At 40.9% G+C, this 25,583-nt stretch overlaps 1 protein-coding gene across 4 annotated transcripts in view; it reads right to left on the bottom strand.

Annotated features, from left to right (window-relative positions):
• Positions 1-673: 673 nt before the first annotated feature.
• ANO4 (anoctamin 4) overlaps positions 674-25,583 on the bottom strand; it is a 428,231-nt gene continuing 403,321 nt past the window's right edge. For all 4 annotated transcript variants that reach the window (XM_066262603.1, XM_066262613.1, XM_066262620.1 and 1 more), the window contains 4 exons: positions 17,328-17,447; positions 6,671-6,776; positions 3,946-4,141; positions 674-1,404 (listed from right to left, as the gene is read on the bottom strand). In XM_066262603.1, the coding sequence (XP_066118700.1) occupies positions 3,950-4,141; positions 6,671-6,776; positions 17,328-17,447 (418 nt within the window). In that variant the 3' untranslated portion in view covers positions 674-1,404; positions 3,946-3,949. The remainder of the gene's footprint in view (positions 1,405-3,945; positions 4,142-6,670; positions 6,777-17,327; positions 17,448-25,583) is intronic.

Raw genomic sequence — 25,583 nt, 5'->3', positions numbered from 1 at the left:
AAGGTAAGTGTTTCAGTCCCAGGAACATCAGATCAGGAGTACTATAAAGAAGAAACTAAGAAGAGGCTGAAGTTCCAGTTTGCCCAAAGCCACTCTGACGAATTGTGCTCATCTAATGGATAAAAATCAGTCAGCTCAGGTGAACCCACGGACCAAATGAGGCAGTATTTGATGGACGTGGTTCATGGGAGCCCAGTCCTCTCCCCAATGGGCTCAGGAAAGGTAATAATGTGGTTCAAGGGCAGGTTCTACAAGCTCTGGAAGAAGAGTGATTAGAACAATAGGCTTTGCTTAGTAACACACCTTTTCTCCCAGAGACAGCCCCACCCTAGGATCAGCAGAGCATACTATTTGGCAGGATAATCAAAAGCATTGTAAGTATCATTGGTCATATTTCATATTTTCTCAACAAAGTGTGTCAGTGGGATTTTCTAAGTGCTTTCTAATTACTTGGCCCTGGGCTCTAAGAAGGTAGCAGGGAAGCAAGAGGTGAGCTGGGAAGATAAATGTCATCTCTCTGCATGATAAAGGGGTTCCTGAGGGCTTCCTGGAAGTGAGAGACCTTTCTCTAACGATTCCACTCTGATCTGACTCCTCTTATTTTCTGAGGAGATACAACAAAATTTCAGAAGACCCAGCTGAAAATATTCCATGTGCATAAATTTATTTTAAATTTTATTGCATCACATTATACAAGCATTAAACATGGCTTCATGTTGATGACTATTTAAATGTGAAAATTCATCATTCATGTCAGTACCTTTTGGCTATTTACAAGTAAGGAGTCTTTATGTACTTTATATATCTCTGTACTTGTATGTACATATGTAAGAATACATGACTATACATATGTACACACAGAAATACATCTATGGCCATACACATAGCTATAGATATGTCATATATAATTATCTCCTCAGAAAGATCAGAAATTAAAAAAAAAAAAGAAAAAAGTTGTAAACAGGGTCTTTTTGGTGTTGTTTGGGCAACGTGGAATTAGGATCATATGATGACATTCTAGGAATGTGTGTCCAAGTGTCCAAATACCCTTTTTTAGCCCAGTGTCTGTAAAAGTCCCATGGGATAGAATGCAAAAAAGGTAGCAAACAGGCTGAAAAACAGGCCCAGTATACAAGTTCCCCTTGGTTTTAAAAACTTGAGAAGGTAACTGCCCATGACGTGCATGCTTGCTTGGTCGAGAATGGTCTATGGATAGATAGCAAGTGTGTGCTGGACTGCACCGTGACTTCTCCGGCAGTCCTCTAAGGGCGCTGACTCCCCCTGCGCTGCCGATGTCGGCGACATGCACTGCGGTTGCATTTTAGTCATTCACTTGAATGTGCTTCTGCGCAGCCAGGAGAAGTAAACAGAATTCAGGTCCTTGGCCTGGAAATGAACTATTACCTGGAAAGAGAAAAGGAGACATTAAAATCCTCCCTACCCATACTGGCTTAAGAACACAGTGGGCAATGGTGTGTACTCCCCGTGAATCAAAGGCATGCAAAGAATTTGTAACCCCCACACTGAGTCATACATGGTGTAAACATTATTGTGCCTGCTTTACAGAGGAGCAGACTGAGTCAATCTGAAGCAAGGTGATATCCTGCCAACTGTTGGGGGGAGGAGACAGACAGACGAACACCGCTGATAAGCAAACGTTAGAAATGGCCTTGTTACGGACAGGGCAGCCCAGAATGATGAGGCTAGAAGAAACTCCCGATTCGATACTGGGCTCTGCTGCCCAGCATGGCATGAGGTGTAGAAAATGTCCCTGCTGTGTCTTGATCTCCGGCCCCTGGAGCTCCCAGGAGCAATTCTCTCTACTCATGTCTGACTGCGTCCTCAACGAGAACTGTGTGGAGAGCCATCCTTTCTCCTCCAAGGCTGACCGGGGCCTGAGCCAGGGTGATCAGACTACGTGTGTGAGCCAGGGGCTGGGGGCAAACTATAGAATCCCGGAAGGGAAAAGCAGAATAGGCTCTTAAAGCATTGTTCAGTCTACCTTCTTTACTTTTGTAAATGTGAAAATCGATCCACTTCAGAGCCACTCCAGGTCCTGCAGATAAAGAATGCAGGAGCCAGGTATGGAAGCTGGTGGACCACAACACAATGTTTAGCAATGACACAAATCCCTTAGTATTCTACAGCACTTTGCTTTGTAAATACCTCACAGATAGTGACTATTTGAGCTGCATATTAGTTCTGCCAAATAAGCAGGCTCAGAAAAACTAATTTTCCCAAAGTTATATAGCCAAATGGCAGATCTGGGAAACAGCAAAATGACTAAGTAGCAAAACATTGTTTGCTTTTGGTGAAGCCAAGCTCTACTTTGGAATTGAGGCAAGGCTAGTGTTCAACATCTATGTACCACTGCTATCCCTGTGGGCCTGGGGCCGAGGTGATGTCCTGCAAGTCTGCCCTCATATCCAACTTATAAGAACTTCCTGGACTCTTATCACCAATTTGACTTGATACAACTAATTTATCAACAGACATCTCTGCAGATATTTGGTAATTCTTAAACATACTTTTCCCCTTTATGTCTCGTTTTTCTCTTAGAGGCCAAATTTTGGAAAATGTTTTCGAAGTTGGTCTTCAAACAAGTGGGGAGAGAGAAGTGAAGGGCAAGGAAGGCAAAAGAAATGCTACAATATTACATTCACAGAGAATCAAAGCTGAGAGCTCATCTAATCATTCTATCACTGAGGAAACTGTGGCCCAGAGAAGTTAAGTGATTTGTCCAAGGACACACAGCTAGTAATTGATTTGCCAGAGAGAAGGTTGCAAGGAAATTTTTTGATAAGATGTGGGAACCCTGTGGAACTCTCTTATAATGTTTTTAGCCTTAGTCCATCCAACCATTACTGACTGAATATGCATTTAAGAGGGTGCCATGTGATGAACATTGTCTAACTGGTTGGAAAAATAAAATTACCATCCCTAGAGTCTTTCCTAAAGATGCTTACAATTGTGCTGGGGAAGCCTGATAACTATTTGAAAAACCATAAATTAGCAATATAGGTCAATATATGCCAATACATGTGGTACTGAGGCAATAACCAGAGAAGTTCATAAGGAGTGAGTCTCAGTGGACCGATGAGTCTGGAGAAGATGTCTTAAGAGGGAGGGTATGGCATGACATGGATCAGCCTGGGAGGAAGCCATACATGGGGGTGGAGAGAAGGCCATCTTGGATGAGATGAAAAGGTGACTTTAGGCCCTGGCCAGTTGGCTCAGTGGTAGAGCGTCGGCCTGGCGTGTGGGAGTCCCGGGTTCGATTCCCAGCCAGGGCACACAGGAGAAGCGCCCATCTGCTTCTCCACCCCTCCCCCTCTCTTTCCTCTCTATCTCTCTCTTCCCCTCCCGCAGCCAAGGCTCCATTGGAGCAAAGTTTGCCCGGGCACTGGGGATGGCTCTGTGGCCTCTGCCTCAGGTGCTAGAATGGCTCTGATTGCAGCAGAGCGACGCCCCAGATGGGCAGAGCATTGCCCCCTGGTGGGCATGCTGGGTGGATCCTGGTTGGGCACATGCGGGAGTCTGTCTGACTGCCTCCCCGTTTCCAACCTCAGAAAAATACAAAAAAAAAAAAAAAAAGTGACTTTAACCAGAAAGAAGGGGCGCATTGCCCCAGGGAGCTTAAAGAGATAGGCAGGCTGGAGTAGAAGGGAGAAGAAGGCTGATTTCAGGGAACACCTAGGCCAACTCCTGAACACTTTAATTGACAGGCCAGCCTGTGGCATGGAGGCAGAGAAGAGCTGCAGGCGTTGTGTGTACCGGGAATATCAAGTTAAATTTGCGATTCAAGTAGGAAACAAGCTAGTTTGGGAAGCTTCTAAGGAGTTATTTTGATCCAGTGGAACAAGAACAAGCTCTGGTACAGGGAGTTTGAAGGCCCCCCTCCCAACCGAAGAGCAGCTTCAGACCCTGAGCAGCCGTCTCACCTACCTCCTCACGGCCACTCGTTGTGGTGTGCTTTGCCGTTCTTCTTCCTCTCCTTTCGTTCTTTCTGGAGACGCTCCAGTTCTGCTTCATACATCATCTCCTGAATCAAGTACTTCTCTCGTCTCATTCGATCCCTTAGATCTTTTGGGAGGTCTGGGATCAGATATGAAATGAGGTGCTTTATACAAAACACGAGGTGCTATAAACACAGAGGAGAATGCAAGAGTCAGGTCTGCAGTCCATTGTTAGCTGGAAAGAACTCTGAGAGTTGGTTCAAGAACTCCTCTCACTGCAGGAACATGGAGTTTCTGCAGCGTCTACACAGTGAGATGAGGCTATGGGAGGTGGGTGTGAGGAGAGAAGATCTCAGGGGTAGGTGAGGACTGACCTTGGTCTGATGGCACCACATAGGGAATGAGAAGAGGAGTCGGAAAAGGAGGTGGAAAAGGAATGGTCAAAGAATGCAAAGGAGAGCCAGAAGAATGTATAATGTGGAACCAGAAAACCCAGGTTTGAATTTCAGTTCTTTAGCTTTCACTGTGTAAAAGCTGTCGATCTACTTAAAGATAAGTCACTCTGAACCTCAATTTTCTCTTCTATAAAATGGGTATTGTTGTGAAAATTATAAGAATTTTTTAATTTAAAAATCATTTTTATTTTTCAATTATAGTTGACATATATTATTAATTTCAGGTGTACATCCCAGTGATTAGACATTATATAACTTACGAAGTGATCATCCCAATAAATCTTGTACCTACCTAACACCATTGCATTATAATCGACTATATTCCCTATGCTGTGCCTTACGTCCCCATGACTATTCCATAACAACCAATTCGTACCTAATCCCTTTACCTTTTTCACCAATCACCCCAAACCCCCTCCCGTCTGGCAACTTTCAAAATGTTCTCTGTATCTGTGAGTCTGTTTCTGTTCTCCTTGTTTGTTTTTTAGATTTAATCATTGAAAGATATGTATTTATTGCCATTTTACTGTTCATATTATTTATCTTTTTCTTCTTCTTCTTCTTGAAGAAGACTCTTAAACATTTCTTGTAATACTGGTTTGGTGAAAATGAAGTCCTTTAGCCTTTTCTTATCTGAGAAGCTCTTTATCTTTTCTTTGTATCTAAATGACAGCTTTGCTGGGTAAAGTAGTCTTGGTTGTAGGTCCTTGCTTTTCATCACTTTGAATATTTCTTGCCAATTCATTCTGGCCTGCAAAGTTTCTGCTGAGAAACCAGCTGACAGTCTTATGGGAGGTTCCTTGTAGGTAACCAACCTCTTTTCTCTTGCTGCTTTGAAGAGTCTCTCTTTGTCTTTAACCTTTTGCATTTTAATTATGATGTACCTTGGTGTGGGCCTCTTTGGGTTCACCTTGTTTGGGACTGTCTGTGCTTCCTGGACTTGTATGTCTACTTCCTTCACCAGGTTAGGGAAGTTTTCTGTCATTATTTTTTCAAATAGGTTTTCGATTTCTTGCTCTCTCTCTTCTCCTTCTGGCACCCCCATGATGTGAATGTTGGTATGCTTGAAGTTGTCCCAGAGGCTCCTTACACTATCCTCATTTTTTTGGATTCTTTTTTCTTTTTGCTGTTCTGATACAAATAAGTATTCTTAATTTTATTTAAAACTTGGTAGATTTGGTGACTCATGGATGGATTATGATCTGACCAATTAAGAGGATTTTCTGTATATTTCTGTATATTTTCTGTATATTTCTATTTTAAAATAGTTTAATCACCATATATCAAAAAGAAATGAAAATTTCTCATTGATAAGCCAAATAAAACTTAATGCAACCCCGGTTTTACTTTGTCTGAAGCATTTTTAACACAGTGAGAGGTTAAATTTTTCTTTAAAAAAGGGCTGAGCCATTGATAAGTTAATTCCCAGAGAAGAGCAGCTTAATATTATCTTTTTTTGGTTCCCTTTCATGAAGGGGGGAAAAAAAAACAGTGATGGAATAGTTCCATAAGATGTATAAAAAGATTCTAGTTCAAGCCAAAAGGCAGCCTTTGCTTGTGTTAATTTGGCTTTTAAAATGTGACAGGAGATGAAATTTCTATTTATGAGTACAGTTATAGAAATATAAACTATTTTTAGTAGCAATTTTCTTAAGGACCCAAAGGAAAATAGGTAATATCTTTTTATTGACACATAATACATGCCATTACTAGATAGATTATACTTTTTGAGTATAATTATACTTTTTAAGTCTATTTTGAGTCTCATGTAATGAATACTTATTTGTGTGCTTGAACATAAGTAATGTCCTTATGCTACACAAACAGAGGCTCCTACTTGTAATACCCAGTTCACTGTTTCCCAAAGCATGGTTCTTGAACACCTGCATCAGGGTCATGTTGGAGGGCTGGTGAAAAGCAAATTGCTGACAGGATTTATCATCAGTCTGTCTGGGAATAGGGATAAAAAAAATGCAATTTTCCTAAAGCTTAAGAACCATAGTTCTAGAATATTAAATTTAGGACCAATAATTCCTGATTATCCATTAACAATCTACACTGGACCTTCAACTGTTTCTTGGAAAATTCAAGGACTTAGATTAAGGAGAAGAAAAAGAAGATAGTTTATACAATATTACTGTACTGCTTCTGGACATACAAAAAATCACGTTGAAAGCTCTCCTAACCTATATTTTTATTCATTACATCTAGTTACTTCATCATGTCAAAGGGCATAAAGGAACAGTTGAGAAAACATACCTCAAACACAATGATGAAAGCCAGTCGGGCTGCTAGGACATGCCAGAACTGCAGTGTGTAGCCGTAGGGCACCAGGGAATGAGGGGGGTCACGGTAGTCTCGGTATCTGTAAATACGCAGGAGAATGTCACATTTCAAACTCTGATTTCCTGACTCCTAGATCTCCTTCATTCCCACTATGTAGCCCTTATTCATGGGAGAAAAACTGTCAACACTCTGTATCCTAGACATCTGTTGTTCTGCTTGCTCAGAGTTTCTTCTTCTAGTAAAAGAATCTCTCTTTTTTTCTTTTCTGGGGAATCATCTATGTGGGTTGGGCAGCACTCTCCTCTCCCCCTCCCTGGCTTAGAAGATAAACCAGAACTGATCAGTGAGACTCATCACCGGAACTGAACCTGGGACATCTGCACACTGGGTCAATGCTTTATCCACTAGAAAGCTCATTTAGTGAGTTATCACTAAGCCCACAGAAGGTAGAAGCCTAGCGCTGTTGGTGACCATTACAAACTGTAGAGAGAGCCTGTTTGAGATTGAGAATGAAATCAAGAGAACTAATCAGAGCTAGTAGAGAGGCAGTAACTTGATGACTGGAAGCTTGGGATCTGGCCATTACTAATATCAATATCACCCCTCCAATTTCCCAGTACCTGAATACATAAATTTCTTTTGAAGACAGTTTATACTGGATTTCTGCCACTTGTCATTAAAGAGTCCTTCCTAATGTATGCTCCAGCTATAACTTTTGAGTCAGCATCAAATCCCACAAATGTTTGTTGAGCATCTATTAGGGGCCAATCATTGTTCTAGGAACTTCTATCACGTGACTGCATTTTATTCTTATCCATGCCATTCCTATTATCATAGGTGGGAAAATGAAAACATAACTTTCTCAACATCATACAGCTTTTATGGGTTTTGAAACCAGCGTTCTTTTCATAAATTCTAGAAATGTGAAATGACCTAGAAATAGTGATTATTCCAATAGTTCTGCTGTTGGACATACCAAATTCCTTTGTCTGAATAAAAATTATGATTATCCAGATTGTCATATAAGATAGTAACTAACCTCAAGGTCAGCATTAATTTGCATAGGAATATATAGGATAATTCCTATTCAGAGTATCTTTGAAAAGTACCAAGAACTACAAAAATATGAGCTATTACTATTATTATCATTATCACAATCATCTTATTATTATGGAATGTAATAATAATATATCATGATTATTTTGTTAGTAAAGTTAAATTTGTGATGAGTACGTGGTCCAAAAGTAAGAATGAAGCTGTTAGTGCCTTCTGCTGGTTCGCTCTATGATGATGAGGATTATGTAAATATCTAAGACACTGTTTTTTATTTTTTTCTAAAAAGATGTAGTTATACAATCTGTTCCTTTCATAGGTCCATAATAGTGTCTGGAATTCAGAAAGAAAATTTTATCCAGGACTAGAAGTTTGTATGGACTATTCTAACTTTCTTATACTTTTTTGAATAGTACAGCTAGTCAAGAACCAGGAATCGTTTATATTTCAAATATAGTTTATATTCTAGAAGAAAAATAGCAGTATGCTTTTTATTATATATATGGTTGATTATTATACATATGGTTGATTAAAAGTATATTTATAGGAGGAAGCCTGTATTGTTTTAAGAGTCACTTTCATTGAGTCCTTAAATTTTTTATGCAACAGTGATCACTAAAACAGAAAATTCTTTTCAGGACCAACTGTTCCCTCTACTATTTCTGTCTCTGCTTTTGTCTTTTGTCCTTTGTTTGTTTGTTTAAGTGAGAGAAGGGGAGAGAGAGAGATAGACTGCCGCACATGCACTGACCAGGAGCCACCTGGCAACCCTCATCTGGGGCTGATTCTCAAATACTGAGCTATCCTCAGTGCCTGAGGTTGATGCTTGGACCAACTGAGTTGCAAGAGGGGAAGAGAGAGAGAAGGGGGAGAGGGAGGGGGCGAGAAGCAGATGGTTGCTTCTCATGTGTGTCCTAATTAGGAATTGAACCCGGGACATCTGCACAGTGGGCCGATGCTTTATCCACTAAGCCAACCAGCCAGGGCCTGCCCTTTGTTTTAATTGCTCTATCTCCCTGATTTTCAGACCCTGTTTGGCTTTTCATTTGAACAGCTTTGACAAATCTCTTCCTCTCTAGATCCCTTTTGAATTGATTGGGTGGAAAAATCATGGTTTTTCCTTGATCTTGCAGACCATTTGCTTGACTTTTTCCTGAAAATACAATTCAGGGGTGTCATTCTTAAAATCCTTAAAACTCTTAAAATTCTTGTTATAAGTTAATAGCAAATAAATAAATAAATTCATTTATTCAGTACAGCTGAGTAGATTAGAATATATCAAATTAAATATCAATTAAATAGAAGCATGATAACTAAGAAATCTCTAGTTGCAAAATTGTATACTTATAATAGGCAAAATGAAAACAGTTGTTTTTAGGTGGTGATTTCAAATTTTAATTGATGGGCTTTTAATATTTTTAAAATATTCTTTACATTTTCTTTTTAATTTTAGAAAACACATACTGGTGGCTATGGTGACTTGGCAAAATTTAGGTAATTTCTAGGGAAGAAGTCAGTTGTTGAGAATATATCTCTGTTTGTTCAGCCCATGGATACTATACATCCATTGGTGGGTCTGTCACAGAGCTCTGCTGATTTGTGCCCAGAGCAACACCCTCCCTGTGCCTGTATAGGCACTTAGGTTCTGAGGACAAAACTCAGGAGTTTTAAAATTCTTAAGAAGTTTCCAACTTCAGAAGCAGCAGGTTCCTGGCTTTCCTTCTCTCTCTCTTATTTTTTTTATTTTTCAGAAGTGACAAGCAGGGAGGCAGAGAGACAGACTCCTGCATATGCCCAACCAGGATCCACTCGGCATGCCTACTAGGAGGCGATGCTCTGCCCATCTGGGGCATTGCTCCTTTGCAACTGGAGCCATTCTAGTACCTGAGGTGGAGGCCATGGAGCCATCCTCAGTGCTGGACCAACTTTTCTCCAATGGAGCCTTGGCTGCGGGAGGGGAAGAGAGATAAGAGAGGAAGGAGAGAGGGAAGTGTAGAGAAGCAGATGGACGCTTCTCCTGTGGGCCCTGTCTGGGAATCAAACTGAGACTTCTACATGCCGGTCAATGCTCAACCACTGAGCCAGCTGGCCAGGGCCCCTACTCTCTTAAATCATTGTACCATAAATTCAAGTTTCTCTGTAAAAAACTCCTTATTGCTACCCTCAGGGAAGGAGAACTCAGTGGTGCCAATGAGTTGACTATCATTCGATTTGCTGCCTGCAGCTGTCTCCAGAATTATGCGCTGGAGGGCATACAGGAACCAAGTGTGGGGTTTGCCTGACTGACATGATGTTGGGTAATTCACAAAGCTTCTCTGGATATCAGTTTTCCCTATCTATGAAATTAGGGTCTCTATCTCCCCCAGCTCTAAAGGTATAGACTCCCACCCCCCCCCCTTCTCTACCAAGGGGGAGATAGAGAGACACATTCCCACATATACCCTGATCAGGATCCACCCGGCAACCCCAGTCTGGGGTCCATGCAGGCAACTGAGCTATTTTTAGCGCCTAAAAAGGAGGCTCCACAGAGCCATCCTCAACACCCGGCAGTTGCATTTGAACCAATCAAGTCATGGCTGTGGGAGGGGAAGAGAGAGAGAGAGAGAGAGAGAGAGAGAGAGAGAGAGAGGAAGGAGAAGCAGATGGTCACTTCTCCTGTGTGCCCTGACTGGGACTCAAACCCAGGACAGCCACACGCTGGGCTGACGCTTTACCACTGAGCCAACGGCCCAGGGCCTGGACCCCCACTCTTGTATGAGTTTTCTGATTGTGGCAGGTGGAGCTCTAAGGGCATGGTCCAGCCTACCCCTGATCCCATGGGCCTTTTCCATAAGGCAGAGGTCTGAGGGAGGGCCACGCTAGGATGTCATTTGTGCCCCATGCCTCTGTTTCTGATGTAGTGCTATTTATTTGCATGATGACTGGCTACATGTTCCCTGGCACTTGTACAAAGAGAACATTTCCCTGTTCTGCTGTAGAAACAGCCAGGAAGCCAAGCTTTGAAGCTAATTAAATCAAAGTGTTACTCCTCTAATCTTGCAGTCTAGTACCTTCAAAGACACTAACTATTCCAGTGGCATTCATGTTTGGAGGGATTTTTTTCAAATGAGTCAGTGTTATTTTCAGAAAGTAACACTTCAACTTCTTGGCTTGAATTTTACATGTGGGAAAGGTAGGAGGTTCCCTTTGACTTAAGTTAGTGCATTCTCTACAGTTGCTTTTATTTCTTAAGACTTGGATGATCAGCTTGCAAACATTATTTTTCTAGCACTAGGTATAGTTAATTTACTCCCATTTTTGAACTGTGAAAATAAAAGCGGTTTATGGACATTTTTTTTATTATTTTAATTTATTGTGTTTACATAGATTCTAGTGTCCCTCTGAATACATCCCTCCCCCACCCCCATGTTCCCCTAACATCCCCCTTGTCTCCCTCCCCCCAATGCCCTCCCTCCATCCCTCCAGGACTTGCTTTTCTGCTCTCTATAACACTGCGTTATGTGTATATAATTTCACCAATCTCTTTCCCTTCTCTGATCCCATCCTATCAACCCCTTTCCCTCTGTCCTCCTTTCCTCTGGTCCCTTTGATCCCGCCTCTGTCTCTATTCCATTCCTCAGTTCACACTGTTCATTGGATTCCTCAAATGAGTGAGGTCATATGATATTTTTCTTTCTCTGCCTTATTTCACTTAACATAATGGTTTCCAGGTCTATTCATGTTGTCACAAAAGGTAAGATTTCCTTCTTTTTCATGGTCTCATAGTATTATATTGTGTATAGGTACCACAGCTTTTTAATCCTCTTGTCCACTGACGGACACTTGGGCTGTTTCCAGATCTTGGCTATTGTAAACAATGCTGCCATAAATACATCTGAAAGAATAAGTGAACCTCATGTAACCTCCATCCAAGTTAAAACCTAGAACATGATTAGTGGCTTAGAAATGTCTCACTGGCAATCCCAGACACCCTAAGAGTAACTTTGTAGTAGACCACTGATGCAAGTGTCCCTAAATAAAATAGTGCTTACTTTTGTCTGCTTTGAACTCTATATAAATGGAATCATATTGTGTTATTTATGATTACATCTTTGTGTGTGTGTGTGTGACAGACAGAGAGAGGGATAGTTAAGGACAGACAGACAGGAAGGAAGAGAGATGAGAAGCATCAATTCTTTGTTGTGGCACCTTAGTTGTTCATTGATTGCTTTCTCATATGTGCCTTGATGGGGGGGGGTCTACAGCAGAGTGAGTGACCCCTTGCTCAAGCCAGTGACGTTCGGCTTCAAGCCATTGACCTTTGGGCTTAAGCAAGTAATGATGGGGTTTTGTCTATGATCCCATGCTCAAGCCAGCAACACCACACTCAAACTGGTGAGTTCGTGCTCAAGCTGGCGACCTCGGGGTTTTGAATGTGGGTCCTCTGTGTCCCAGTCTGATGCTCTATCCACTGCACCACTGCCTGGTCAAGCTATGATTACATCTTTATAATGCAATTTATTTTTGAGTTCTCAATTTTATCCCTTTTTTTATTTATCTGTTCTCTCTGACAATACCAAACTGATTAATTACTATAGTTTTATACTGTATCTATTATAACATAAGATAAATTTCCACTCTGTTAATAGTCTTCAAAAGTGTCTTGACTATTCCTCGTCCTTTGCATTTCTGTATAACATTGTTTGGGCCCTCGGGTGCACAGAATTAGCATAATCATAATTCTTAACTTTTTATAAGTAACTCAATTGGTCTATTCATGCTCTTTTTTCTCTAATTTTTATGTTTATTTAATACTCTGGTAATATAATGAACTCTCATAACTCACAGCAACCTCTGTGTTCCTTCATTTCTTTCCCTTAATTCCCTTATCCTGAATTTCATTTTATAATTTACACATATTGGTGTATGTAGATGTGTATTTATTTGTCTGAATATTTTACTGTGCAGTTTTGTTTTCAAACTTTCTAGAAAGAATGTTATACTGTATGCAGTCTTCTGAGACTGGCTTTTTTTTTTTCAGTATCATGTTACTAAGATTCATCCAGGCTGTTGCATGTAGCTAATTTATTTCCACTGCTATAAAATAGATCCTAGTATGAATATGTTGTTGTTTTATGCAGTGTATGTTCAGATTTATACTCACAGGCTGGCCATTTTTTTTTTCTTATTTTTTCAACTTTCTTAACCATGCCAGATCTTAAAAAACAAAGCTCAAGTGGACTCAGTTTAGCAATGCTGTTTGGGTAAAAGTTGGTTGCCCAGTTCTGCTTTAATTTACTATTTAAGAAATTGCTTTTCCTGTGATAAAAACTTTTAAAACTTACTCCCTTAACAAGTTTCAAATATGCAATCCAGTATTATCAACTACAGTCACCATGCTGAACATTACATTGCCAGGACCTGTTTGTTTTATAACTTGAACTTTGTACATTGTGAAAAGCTTCACACGTTTTGCCCATCTCCCACCCCGACCTCATCCCCGACCCCAGCAGCCACCAGTCAGTTTCCTGAACCTATGAGTTTGCATTTTTTTTATTTGTTTATATGTTTGTTTTTAGATTCCACATACAAGTGAGATCATATAATATTTGTTTTTCTCTCTTATTTTATTTAGAGTAATGCCCTCAAGGTTATCCATTTTGTTGCAAATGGCAGGATTTCCTTCTGTTTTCAGTAATATTCCATTATATTATATGTACGTATCATGTTTTCTTTAGCCGTTCATCCCTCAGTGGGCACTTAAGTTGTTTTTATGCCTTGGATATCATAAGTAATGCTGCAATAAAAATGGGATACAGATATCTTTTTCAGTTAATAGTAATTTTGTTTTTCTTTGGATAAATATTCAGAAGTAAAGCTGCTGGATTATATGGTAGTTCTATTTTTCATTCTTTGAGGAACCTCCATACTATTTGCATAGTAGCTGCACCAATTTATATTCCCAACAAGAATGTGCAAGGATTCCCTTTGCTCCATGTCTTCATCAACACTTGTTATTTCTCATCTTTTTTTTTTTTTTTTTTATAATAGCCATTCTAACGGGTGTGAGGTGATATCTCATTGTAATTTTGATTGGCGTTTTCCTTATGATTAGTAATGTTGAGCATCTTCTCATAAAACTGTTGGCAATCTCTATATCTCCTATTGAAAATTTTCTATTTAGATCATATGCCCATTTTTAAATTGGACTGTTTATTTTATTTTTTGCTATTAAGTTTGATGAGTCCTTTATATACTTTGGATATGAACCCCTTATTAGACATATGATTTACAAATACTTTAAAACAATTTTTTTTAGATATGACTTACTGATTTTTAGAGAGAAATGTTGGGGGAGGAGTGGGAAGCACCAGCTCGTGCTAGTTGCTTCTCACATGTGCCTTGACCGGGCAACCCAGGGGCTTAGAACTGGTGACCTCAGCATTCCAGGTCGACGCTTTATTCTCTGAGCCAACAGAGGTCAGGCAGATTTATAAATTATTATTTTTTTCCATTTTGTAGATAGCCTTTTCATTTTGTTGATGGTTTCCTTTACTGTTCAGAAGCTTTTTAGTCTGATGTAGTCCCACTTATTTTTTTTTTATGTTGCCTTTGCTTTGGTGTCAGATTCAAGAAATTATCATTAAAACCAATGTCAAGAAGTTCACCACCTATGTTTACTTATAGGAGTTTTATAGTTTAAGGTCTTCTATTCAAATCGTTAATTTATTTTGAATTAAATTTTTGTGTACTGGTCCAGTTTCATTATTTTGCATATGGCTGTCCTTTCTCCAACACCATTTATTGACGATACTGTCCTTTCCTCATTGTATATTCTTGGCTCCTTTGTTATAAATAAGTTGACTACATATGAATTAATTACCATTTATTTATGGGCACTCTATTCTCTTCTATTGATCTGTATATCTGTTTTTATGCCAATACTATACTGTTTTGATTACTATAGTTTTATAATATAGTTTGAAATAAGAATGCTGATGCCTTTACCTTTGTTCTTCATCAAAAATGCTTTGGCTATTTGGGGTCTTTTGTGATTCTACAGAAATTTTAAGACTGTTTGCTCTGTATCTGTAAAAAATGCTATTGGAGGTTTTTTTTTTTTGTTTGTTTGTATTTTTCTGAAGTTGGAAACGGGGAGGCAGTCAGACTCCCACGTGCTCCCGGTCAGGATCCACCCGGCACGCCCACCAGGGGGCGATGCTCTGCCCATCTGGGGCGTTGCTCTGTAGCAACCAGAGCCACTCTAGTGCCTGAGGCAGAGGCCATGGAACCATCCTCAGTGCCAGGGCCAACTTTTTGCTCCAGTGGAGCCTTGGCTGCGGGAGGGGAAGAGAGAGACAGAGAGGAAGGAGAGGGGGAGGGCTGGAGAAGCAGATGGGCGCTTCTCCTGTGTGCCCTGGCCGGGAATCGAACCTGGGACTCCTGCATGCCAGGCCGACGCTCTACCACTGAGCCAACCAGCCAGAGCACTATTGGAGTTTTGATAGGGATTACATTGAGTCTGTAGAGTTCTTTAAGTAATATGGGCATTTAAAAATGTTATTTCTTCTAATACAGAAGCATGAAATATCTTTCCATTTATTTGTGTCTTCAATTTTATTAATCAATGTCTTACAGTTTTCAGTGTAGGTCTTCACTACTGTGGTTAAATTTATTCCTAAGTATTTTATTCTTTTGGTGTTAATATGAATGGAATTGTTTTCTTAATTTCTCTGTTAGTTTATTATTAGTTACAGAAACACAACTGGTTTTTTATACTAATTTTGTATCTGTAACTTTACTGATTTTATTCTAACAGCTTTTTTGAGGAGTCATAGATATGTCATCTGCAAATAGTGACAGTTTTATGTCATGTGCAAATAGTGACAGTTTTACTTCTTCCTTTCTGATTTACATGCCTTTTATTTCTTTTTCTTGATTAATTTCTGTAGCTAAGACTTCCAGCACTGTGTTGAATAAAAGTGGCAAGAGTGGGTCTCTTTGTCTTGTTCCTGATCTTAGAGGAAAATCTTTCAACTTTTCACTATTGAGTATGTCTTTAGTGGTAGGCTGGCTTGATAACCACAAGCAAAATCCTATAGTAGATACACAAAAGATAAAGAGAAAGGAATCTAAGCATACTATAAAGAGAGTCATCAACCCATAAAGGAAGAAGGCAAGAGAAAAAAGAATAGAGGAACTATAAAACAGCCAGAAAACAATGAACAAAATGGCAATAGGTACACATTTGTCAGTAACTACCTTCACTGCAAATAAACTAAATTCTCCAATCAAAATACAGAGTGTCTAAAATAAAAGACCTATCTATATGCTCAATGTTACCATGATGGTTGCATATAACAACTTGTGTTTATAAGTCTATTTTAAGTTAATAACAAGTTAAGTTTGATCGTATTTAAAAGCTCTGTGTTTTTACTCTCTCTCCACGTTTATGTTTTTGATGTCACAATTTACGATACATCTTTTTTATCTTATGTATCCCTTAACTACTGTAATTATTTTTACAACTTTGTATTTTAAATGTTACTAGCTTCATAAGTGAGTACCACTTTTTCTACATATTTACTTTTCCCAGTGAGATTTATAGTTTTATATGTTTTCTTTTTTTTTTTCTTTTTTTTTTTTTTTTTTCATTTTTCTGAAGCTGGAAACAGGGAGAGACAGTCAGACAGACTCCCACATGTGCCCGACCAGGATCCACCCGGCATGCCCACCATGGGGCGAAGCTCTGCCCACCAGGGGGCGATGCTCTGCCCATCCTGGGCGTCGCCATGTTGCGACCAGAGCCACTCTAGCGCCTGAGGCAGAGGCCACAGAGCCATGCCCAGCGCCTGGGCCATCTTTGCTCCAATGGAGCCTTGGCTGCTGGAGGGGAAGAGACAGAGAGGAAAGCGTGGCGGAGGGGTGGAGAAGCAAATGGGCGCTTCTCCTGTGTGCCCTGGCCGGGAATCGAACCCGGGTCCTCCGCACGCTAGGCCAACGCTCTACCACTGAGCCAACCAGCCAGGGCTAGTTTTATATGTTTTCTTATTGCTAATTAGCACCCGATCATTTCAGCTTCATGAAGTCCCTTTAACATTTCTTGTAAGTCTGGTCAAGAGATGCTGAGCCTTTTTAGCTTTGTTTGTCTGGAACTGATCTTTCCTTTGATTTCGAAGGACAGCTTTGCCGGGTAGACTATTGTTGGTTGGAGGTTTTTTTCTTTCAACACTTTGAATATATCATGTCACTCCTTGCCTGCAAAGTTTCTGTTGAAAAATTTATTGGTAGTCTTATCAGGGTTCCCTTGTAGGTAACATTTCTTTTTTCTCTTTCTGGTTTTATTGTTTTCTTCTTGTCTATAACTTTTGACATTTTAATTATAGTATCTTAGTGTGGATCACTTTGAGTTTCTCTTATTTGGGACTCTATGGGATTCCTGGATCTGGATGTTAGATTTTAAAATTGTCCCAGGGATTTTAATGCATACCAAGGTTGAGAACCATTGTTTTAAACCGACTCAGTCAGAAGAGGCTGTCCAAGCAAAACCTCCCTGTGGTAGAGACAGCCCCTCTTAGGCTAAGAGTGCAGTGCTCACCTGCAGTACTTGAGCGGAGTCCCCGAGAACTCACTGCCATCAGACTCAGGCTCAGATCGGTTCTCAAAGTCAGAAATTCGAAACACAGATAAGCTGGCATTCACATAGCCAACCATGCACCTAAAAGAGAAAGCAAATTCTATAATTAGAATTCCTATCAACTCTGCATCCAATTCACTAAAGGCTCTACTTCCTAGAATTTTCTACAGTTGTAAATGCCTTTATCTGGCCCTGTATTGTCAAAAGCACTCAAGTTAGGAGACACTGAAAAAACCCTGGGTATGCTAAATCAGGAACAATCATTTATTTTTGTTCTAGTATTTTTGTGCAGAATCATCATACAGAACATCACTACACCAATCAATGCTTCAGAGAAACTGGTGAAAGACAATACTGCATAATCAGCATAAATTATATGTAAATCATTGACTTTCATTGATGACAGACACATACCCAGGAATATGTGTCATTTCATTGTGATACATACATAGAAAGATGATACGCACATATAAACACATTACTTCATTAATAAATATGTATGCTCTCTCATAATGCCCTGAATATAATTGATGTAAATATGGTCCCCCCTCAACTCATATCTCATGCTACAGTCATACTAGACTACGTTCCCTGCATATAGCAAATTCTTTCATGCCTCTGCTCATTTCTTTAAAGGTAAAAGTAGTGCTCATCCTTCAGTTACCAGCTGAACCACACCTTCTGGGAAGATGTCCTCACTTCCTCAATCAGAAGACTCATTCCTTTCTCCTTATGGTGCCACTATACTTACTTCACAGTTGCCATACAGCTTGTACTAGAGTTGGCTGCATATAAGTATGTCTTCTCTTTTGGATTTTTTTTTTTTTTAAGTAGAACAGGTATCCTGGATATCTTTGTATCCTTGGAGTTAGGACAGTCTTGTCCAGTGTAGGAATCCAGTAACATTGATTTCATTGATTTAACTGGAGGCAAACTAAAGTGACAGATGTTCTATCAAAGTCTCGAAAATGGACCAGGTATAAAATATTGCTTGGACCTCCAGGGATCATAAGGTTCTTGAGGACACAGCTTTCATTCTGTACCAGTGTGTGTGTGTGGGGGGGGTATCAGTATGTTATAATACTAAATACTTGGGCTTTGGGGTCAAACTGTTGCCCTACTGCTTTTTAGACATGTAATCTTGGAAAATAATGTAACTTCTCTAAGTGAAAAAAGTCCTCACCTCATAGGATCATTGGGAAATTCATTATAATCAGTTTCAAGGGAAAGAACAGAACCAGAAGTTGACTTTTGAATTTAGAAATTCCAGATCAAACTCACTGTAGAGTGTCTTTGAAATTTGCTACTAAATTTGCCATTTAGGTTTTAGACATTGTGACTCAAATAGCATAAAGAGAGAACCAAAGGGTGAAAAAGGGTCTGGCCCACGGTGGCGCAGTGGATAGAGTGCTGACCTGGAGTGCTGAAGTAGCTGGTTCAAAACCCTGGGCTTGCCTGGTCAAGACACCTATGACAAGCAACCAATGAACAGCTAGAGTGAAGCAACTATTTCTCATTCCCCCCATGCCTCTCTCTGTAAAATCAATAAATAAAATCTTTAAAAGAAAAAGGGGGAAATAAGATCAAGTTTATGCATTTAAAGTCAAACATGCTTTATAGATAATAAATAACTAATTTATAGATACATTAATTTATATAGCAAAATTAGGTTAATGAGGTGAGGATAGAAGAAAATGCACTTTTGATTTGTTGCAATAAAATTGTCAAATATTATGAAAAAGGAAGATAAGACTTATGTAAAGTAAGATTTACTTTTTAAAATATGACATTGCAATTGGTTTTGGTGTTTACTAGTTGATTTATAGTTAGTATAAATACATTACTTAGTGTTCATTAAGTAAAATATTGTGCTTCATTCTGTGAAAATTTGTATATTTTGTTCTTAGTCAATTCTCTAACTACTTTTAATATCACTATTTCTACAGGAAAATCAGTTTTAATCTATATCATTAAATCAGGTATATACCTCATAATAATTCTTAGAAATGTGTATTTCCTTAGAGAATGTTCTAAAACTCTAGACCGTGTCTAATAACAAAGTAATTCATTTATTACATTCAGTGGGTGGTGGTGGTGGAGAATCATACTGGTTATGATGTCTACAAAATTTTTTATTTTATTTATTGTTTTAATTCAGTGAAAGGATGGGAGACAGACTCCCGCATGTGTGCTGACCAGGATCCACCTGGAAAGTCCACTAGGGGACAATGCTCTGCCCACCTGGGGCATTGCTCTGTTGCTCAGCAACCTAGCTCTTCTTAGCACCTGAGGCAGAGGCCATGGAACCATCCTCAGTGCCTGGGTCCACCTTACTACAATTGAACCATGGCTGCAGGAGTGGAAGAAGGAGAAAGAGAGAGGGAGAGAGAAGTGTGTGTGGGGTGGAGAAACAGATGGTCACTTCTCCTGTGTGCCCTGACCAGGAATCAAACCTGGGACATCCACACTCCGGGTCAACACTCTGCCACTGAGCCAAGCAGCCAGGGTCTTTACTTTTTTTTTTTTTAATTCTTAAATTACAGTTGAAATACCATATTATATTAGTTTCAGGTATATGACATAGTGATTAACATTTATATAACTTATTAAATGATCACCCCAATAATTCTAGTTCTCATCTGACACCATACATCACTGTGACTGTCTTTATGTTTTTTTGTGTTTGAAGGGGGGGGGGAGGCAAACACACAGACTCTCACATGCACTCGACTGGGATCCACCTGGCATGCCCACCAGGGGGCGATGCTCTGCCCATCTGGGGTGTTGCTCTGTTGCTTCCGGAGCCATTTTAGTGCCTGAGGTGGAGGCCATGGAGCCATCCTCAGCACCCAGGCCAACTTTGCTCCAATGGAGCCGTGGCTGTGGGAGGAGAAGAGAGAGATAGAGAGATAGAGAGAAAGGAGAGGGGGAAGGGTGGAAAAGCAGATGGGCGCTTCTCCTGTGTGCCTTGGGTAGAAATCGAACCCGAAACTTCCACATGCCAGGCTGACGCTCTACCGCTGAGCCAACCAGCCAGGGTGCTGTGACTGTCTTTATAACTGGAAATTTGTGTTTCTTAATCACTTCATCTTTTCACACCTCCCCCCAATTCCACTCCCATCTTTTAACCATCAATTTGTTCTCTGTATCTATGAGTTTGTTTCTATTTTGTTTTGTTTTTAGATCCAACATGTCCGTGAAATCCTGTGGTACTTGTCTTTCTCTATCTGACTTATTTCACTTGGCATAATACCCTGTAGGTCCCTCTTTGTTTTCACAAATGGTTCGGATTCATTCTTTTTATGGCTAACATTGCCTTGTATGTATGTACCACATCTGCTTTATTGATCTGTCTGTTGATGAATTCTTGGGTTGTTTTATATATTCACCTGTGGTAAATACTGCTGCAGTGATCATGGGGGCCAGTGCATATATCTTTTTGAATTGGTTTTCTGGATTTCTTTGGATAAATACTCAGAATTGCTGGGTGATATGGTAGTTCTATTTTTAATTTTTTGATGAGCCTCTATACTGTTTTCCGGAGTGGCTGCATGAACCTACGAGACCACTAACAGTGCATGAAGATTCCCTTCACATCATTACCATCACTTGTTGTTTGCCGATTTGTTGATGATAGACATTCTGACAGGTGTGAGGTGATAATTCATTGTGGTTTCAATTTGCATTTCCCTGATGATTAGTGATGATGAGCATCTTTCATGTCTGTTGGCCATATCTGTATGTCCTCTTTGGAAAAATGTCTATCTAGGTAGTCTGCCTATTTTTTTAATAAGATTGTGTTTTTGGTGTTAATGTATGAGTTCCTTATATATTTGTTTCTTTAACCCATTATTGGATATATTATTGGCAAATATCTTCTTCCATTCAGTAGGCTTTTTGTTTGGTTGATGGTTTCCTTGGTTGTACAAAAACTCTTAGTTTCATGTAGTACCATTTGTTAATTTTTGTTTGTTTGTTTCCCTTGCCCAAAAAGATCTATTCGAAAAGACATTACTAAGAGCAAAGTCAGTGTTTCGTGCCTATGTTTTCTTCTAGGAGTTTTTTTTTTAATCATTTCAGGCTTTACATTCAAATCTTTTTTTTTTTTTAAGTGAGAGGAGAGGGGATAATGAGACAGACTCCCATATGTACCCCAACCGGGATCCACCTGGCAACCCCCATCTGGGGTCAATGCTCAAATCAACTGAGCCATCCTCCACACCTGCGGCTGATGCTGGGACCAACTGAGTCCCTGGTTGTGGGAAGGGAAGACGGAGAGAAGCAGGTGGTCGCTTCTCCTGTGTGCCCTGACTGGGGATCAAACCTGGGATGTCCACATGCCAGGCCAATGCTTTATTCACTGAAGCAACCGGCCAGGGCCCATTGGGAATCCTTTTAGTCAGCGTTTGAACTCCATCTTATAAATTGCCAGTCTCCATTTTGTTTGGTTCTTTTTCTGGAGCTCTGCCCTGTTCCTTCATGTGGGGCACGTTTCTTTGCTCCTCATTCTGGCAGCTTCCCTGTGTCTGTTTCTATGTACAGGGTGAGACAAAAGTAGGTTTACATTTGTTCATATGGAAAATAAGACAATAATTAATAAATGATAATACAAGAATAAACTCCGTGTTTCACGTACTCACAACTGTAAACCTACTTTTGCCCCAGCCTGTATTAGGCTGATGTGCTGTGTCTCCCCATCTTGGCAGGTGGCCTTAGGTAGCCGGTGTCCTGAGAGGCCCAGTGTGTGCCATCTCCATATTCACCAGAGCCAGGGGCTTCAGGAGTGTTTCTTGTGTGTACTGTGTGTGCCATTCTTTGCTTGTTGAGCCTTGATTACTGCTGGCGTGTCAGTGGGTGGGACTGACCCTCAGGTGGACTGACTATGAGGGCTGCCTGTGACTACAGTGGACAAGCTGTTGTGCAGGGGCTGACCCTACAAAGCAGGATAGCTTTAGTGGGGCTCTGGTATCAGCAAATCTCACCCTTTCGGTGTGTCAATTCTGGAGCTGGTTTGATGGTCCTCTGGTGTCGGCCAAAGCTGGTCACTGTGTGTTGGTTATAAAGGCTCTTAGGAGGGGATCTGGGCAGGCCAAGGTCAGTCGCCACTTCCCCTGCGTGGGAACACCTGATGGGAGCTACAGAGTGGTCCATCTGTGGTTGGCTGCCACCTGTGCTGGACTGGGATGAGCTTGGGAAAGACTGTGCTATGAGCCAAGGCTGGCTGCACTAGGGCCGGGCTTTAGACCCTTTGGTGGGCACCACAATGTGGGCTAAGGCCAGCTACCTCTGGTGCCAGCTTTGTGGCCGCTTTGTTGAAGCTATGTTTCTAGCAGCCCTGGCTACAGCTTATACCAGGTCACCTGACGGGAGTTACACTGCAAGTGGAGACTGGTCACCACTTGGGGCCACTCAGTATGTGATACAGGGCATGCCGAGGCCAGCTGCTGCTTGTTTGGGGTTTGCTAGCTTTTGATAAATATTTGGAAAGTCAGCAGTTCAAGCCAAAGCAGGCTGGTTCTATGGAAAAGCTGGTGGAAAGCAGCTCGAGCTGGGAGCTCCAGTGGGTGGGGTCTCAGGGAATCACCAGGGTGGGGCCAATGGTGTTAGCAGGTTAATGAAGAATTCAGGTGTGCTGCCCACCTGCCTTCCGGCTAGGCTGGAAGGGGTTACAAAGGAGCTCTGGTGCCTTACCAACCCCAGAGGGAGCAGTCCCAAACCCTGGCTCTCCAGCCCTAGCCCTGCAGCTAGTCAGTTCAGTCCCTCTCTTTATGTCCTTGGTGTTCTTTTGAGTGGTTGGACCCCAGAGTGAGTGAGTTTGTTGGCAGGTGAGTCTGTGTGTGGCCCCTCAGGAGGAAAGCCTGGGACTCCAGCAGCCCTCCATCTCATTCAGACACAATCCCCAGTTGTTTTCACAGCCAGATGTTATGAGGACTCTTTTTCCTGCTACTGGTGCCCTGGACTGAGTAGCCAGATGTGAGGATGGTAACCCCACTCCTTGGGGGGGCCTCCACAGCTGAAATAGCCCTCTGTATTCTTAACCGCTTCCCCATGGTGGTGAGACCTGCCCTGGCTGGGTGTCCACCTCTCCTAGCAGGCCCCACGTGACTTCTTCTTGATGTCCTCGGTCAGAGGACTTCTGTTACACTGATCTCTTTGGTTCTCAATGATTGGTATTCTATAATCTAGTTGTAATTTTGATATGGTTGTAGAAGGAGGCAAGCACAGCATTTACCTACGCTGCCATTTTGACTAGAAGTCAAATATTTAGTTTATTAATTGAGATTTTAACTCTGATCAACAAACCAATTTTATAGTATACATCCTCAATTTATTTCATAATTTCTGTCTCCTCGGAGATGATTTTAATTCTTTTTTTTTTTTTCTAAATGGCTCTTGTATACCCTGAAAGAGGAAGTGGCTTCAATTTGTAAACAATGAAAGGTCTCATCATGGGCACGGGTCCAAGAATCTGCCCAGGCAGGCTGTGGGCGAAACGAGTGTCTTAAGATGAAAGATAAAAACATTTGAAAAATTCTTGGGTAGCCACTGTGCGGAGAACATTGCCTCACACCACAGCATTCCTTTTATGTACAGAACTGGGTGCAAAGTGAGTATGTCTGCCCCTTTGTGTCACTGAAGACTCATTTGCTGGGCACCTCTGGGAGGGGAGAGGTTGTGGCTGAAAGGCACAGACAGGAATGAAGGACACATGCTGTCACAGGCAAGAGGGTCATGCCAACTGAATCACCCTGAACACATGGGTAAAATTCTCATCCGTGGAGAAGCCAACAAAAACAGAAACAATGGTCCAAAGGAGGCACAGAAGTGGCCTGGAGTTTTGGAGAAAAGTGATTTGTTTTGTTGAAATTTGTTGGATTTAGGGTCAATTTAAATATGACAATTTCACAGCCAGATTGAATTCTAAGTAGGATTTGACCATAACCACACATACCACTCCAAAAACCTGTGACATCTAACATTGGACGGTATTGCTCCTTTACAGGTTCAGTCATTTCTAAAGCATTTCTAAATGAGAAAAAGACTTGAGAAGGATAGCAGAGTGGCTAGCAGGGCAGAATATGAGCTTCATGAAGAAACATACACAAATACAGCCACTTAAAGAGAAGAAAAATGACCAATGAGTTAGGAGGTAAAAGGTAGATCTATAACGATTAAAAGTCACAGAAGGCTATTAAGTCAAAGAGAAATGTTGTGTGTGTGTGTGTGTGTGTGTGTGTGTGTGTGTAAGGCCCAGAGAGCCCAATAAAGTTGAATTAAGGCAGCTATCAGATACATTTTTAAGCACCATGAGCACTGTCTTAAATCTAATAGGTTGTTATTATTCTAAAGCTTTAATTAACTATCAACTGTGCATAATATTTCCACTTCTTGGTTCTCCCCCAATCAAGACAGGTTTCACTGTATTTGGAGTAGAGAAAGGATGGAGATAACCACTGGGATTTAACCCCCAAGGACTATTACATGAGCTCGGTGTTTTTTAACCATCAGTCCGTGGACTGGTCTACCAGAAATTTCATGCTGGTCCACAAAAGAATTAATCACCCTGATGTTGTATGAAGATTATAGACACAATGATCTTAGTCAAACTTGCTTATATGCTCAAGGTGATTTCTGCCTTCATGGTCCACAAAATAATTCCATTTTTCACTGGTCCCCAAGTGTAAAAAGGTTGAGAACCAATGACCAGATAACCACTTACTGGCAAATGCCCCAAGGGCAGTGTGCTTCAGGAAGGAGAGCACTGCCTAGAGCAGGGGTCCCCAAACTACAGCCCGGAGGCCGCATGCGGCCCCCTGAGGCCATTTATCCGCCCCGCTGCACTTTGGAAGGGGCACCTCTTTCATTGGTGGTCAGTGAGAGGAGCATAGTTCCCATTGAAATACTGATGATTTAAATTTACTTGTTCTTTATTTTAAATATTGTATTTGTTCCCATTTTATTTTTTTACTTTAAAATAAGATATATGCAGTGTGCACAGGGATTTGTTCAAAGTTTTTTTTATAGTCTAGCCCTCCAACGGTCTGAGGGACAGTGAACTGGCCCCCTGTGTAAAAAGTTTGAGAACCCCTGGCCTAGAGTCTAGGCTTAGTATCTAGGAGTGGGCTCCAACAGTTACACTGCCTTGTGAGTCTGGTTTCACTCTCTTCATCCCTGCTCTTCAAAGAAAGTGGAATAAATGCATGACTCACTTCCAGG

The sequence above is a fragment of the Saccopteryx bilineata genome, chromosome 1 (assembly GCF_036850765.1).
Source record: "Saccopteryx bilineata isolate mSacBil1 chromosome 1, mSacBil1_pri_phased_curated, whole genome shotgun sequence".
NCBI lineage: Eukaryota > Metazoa > Chordata > Mammalia > Chiroptera > Emballonuridae > Saccopteryx > Saccopteryx bilineata.
The sequence above is the reverse complement of the archived record's forward strand: the minus strand, read 5'-3'. Positions and strand labels throughout refer to the sequence as shown.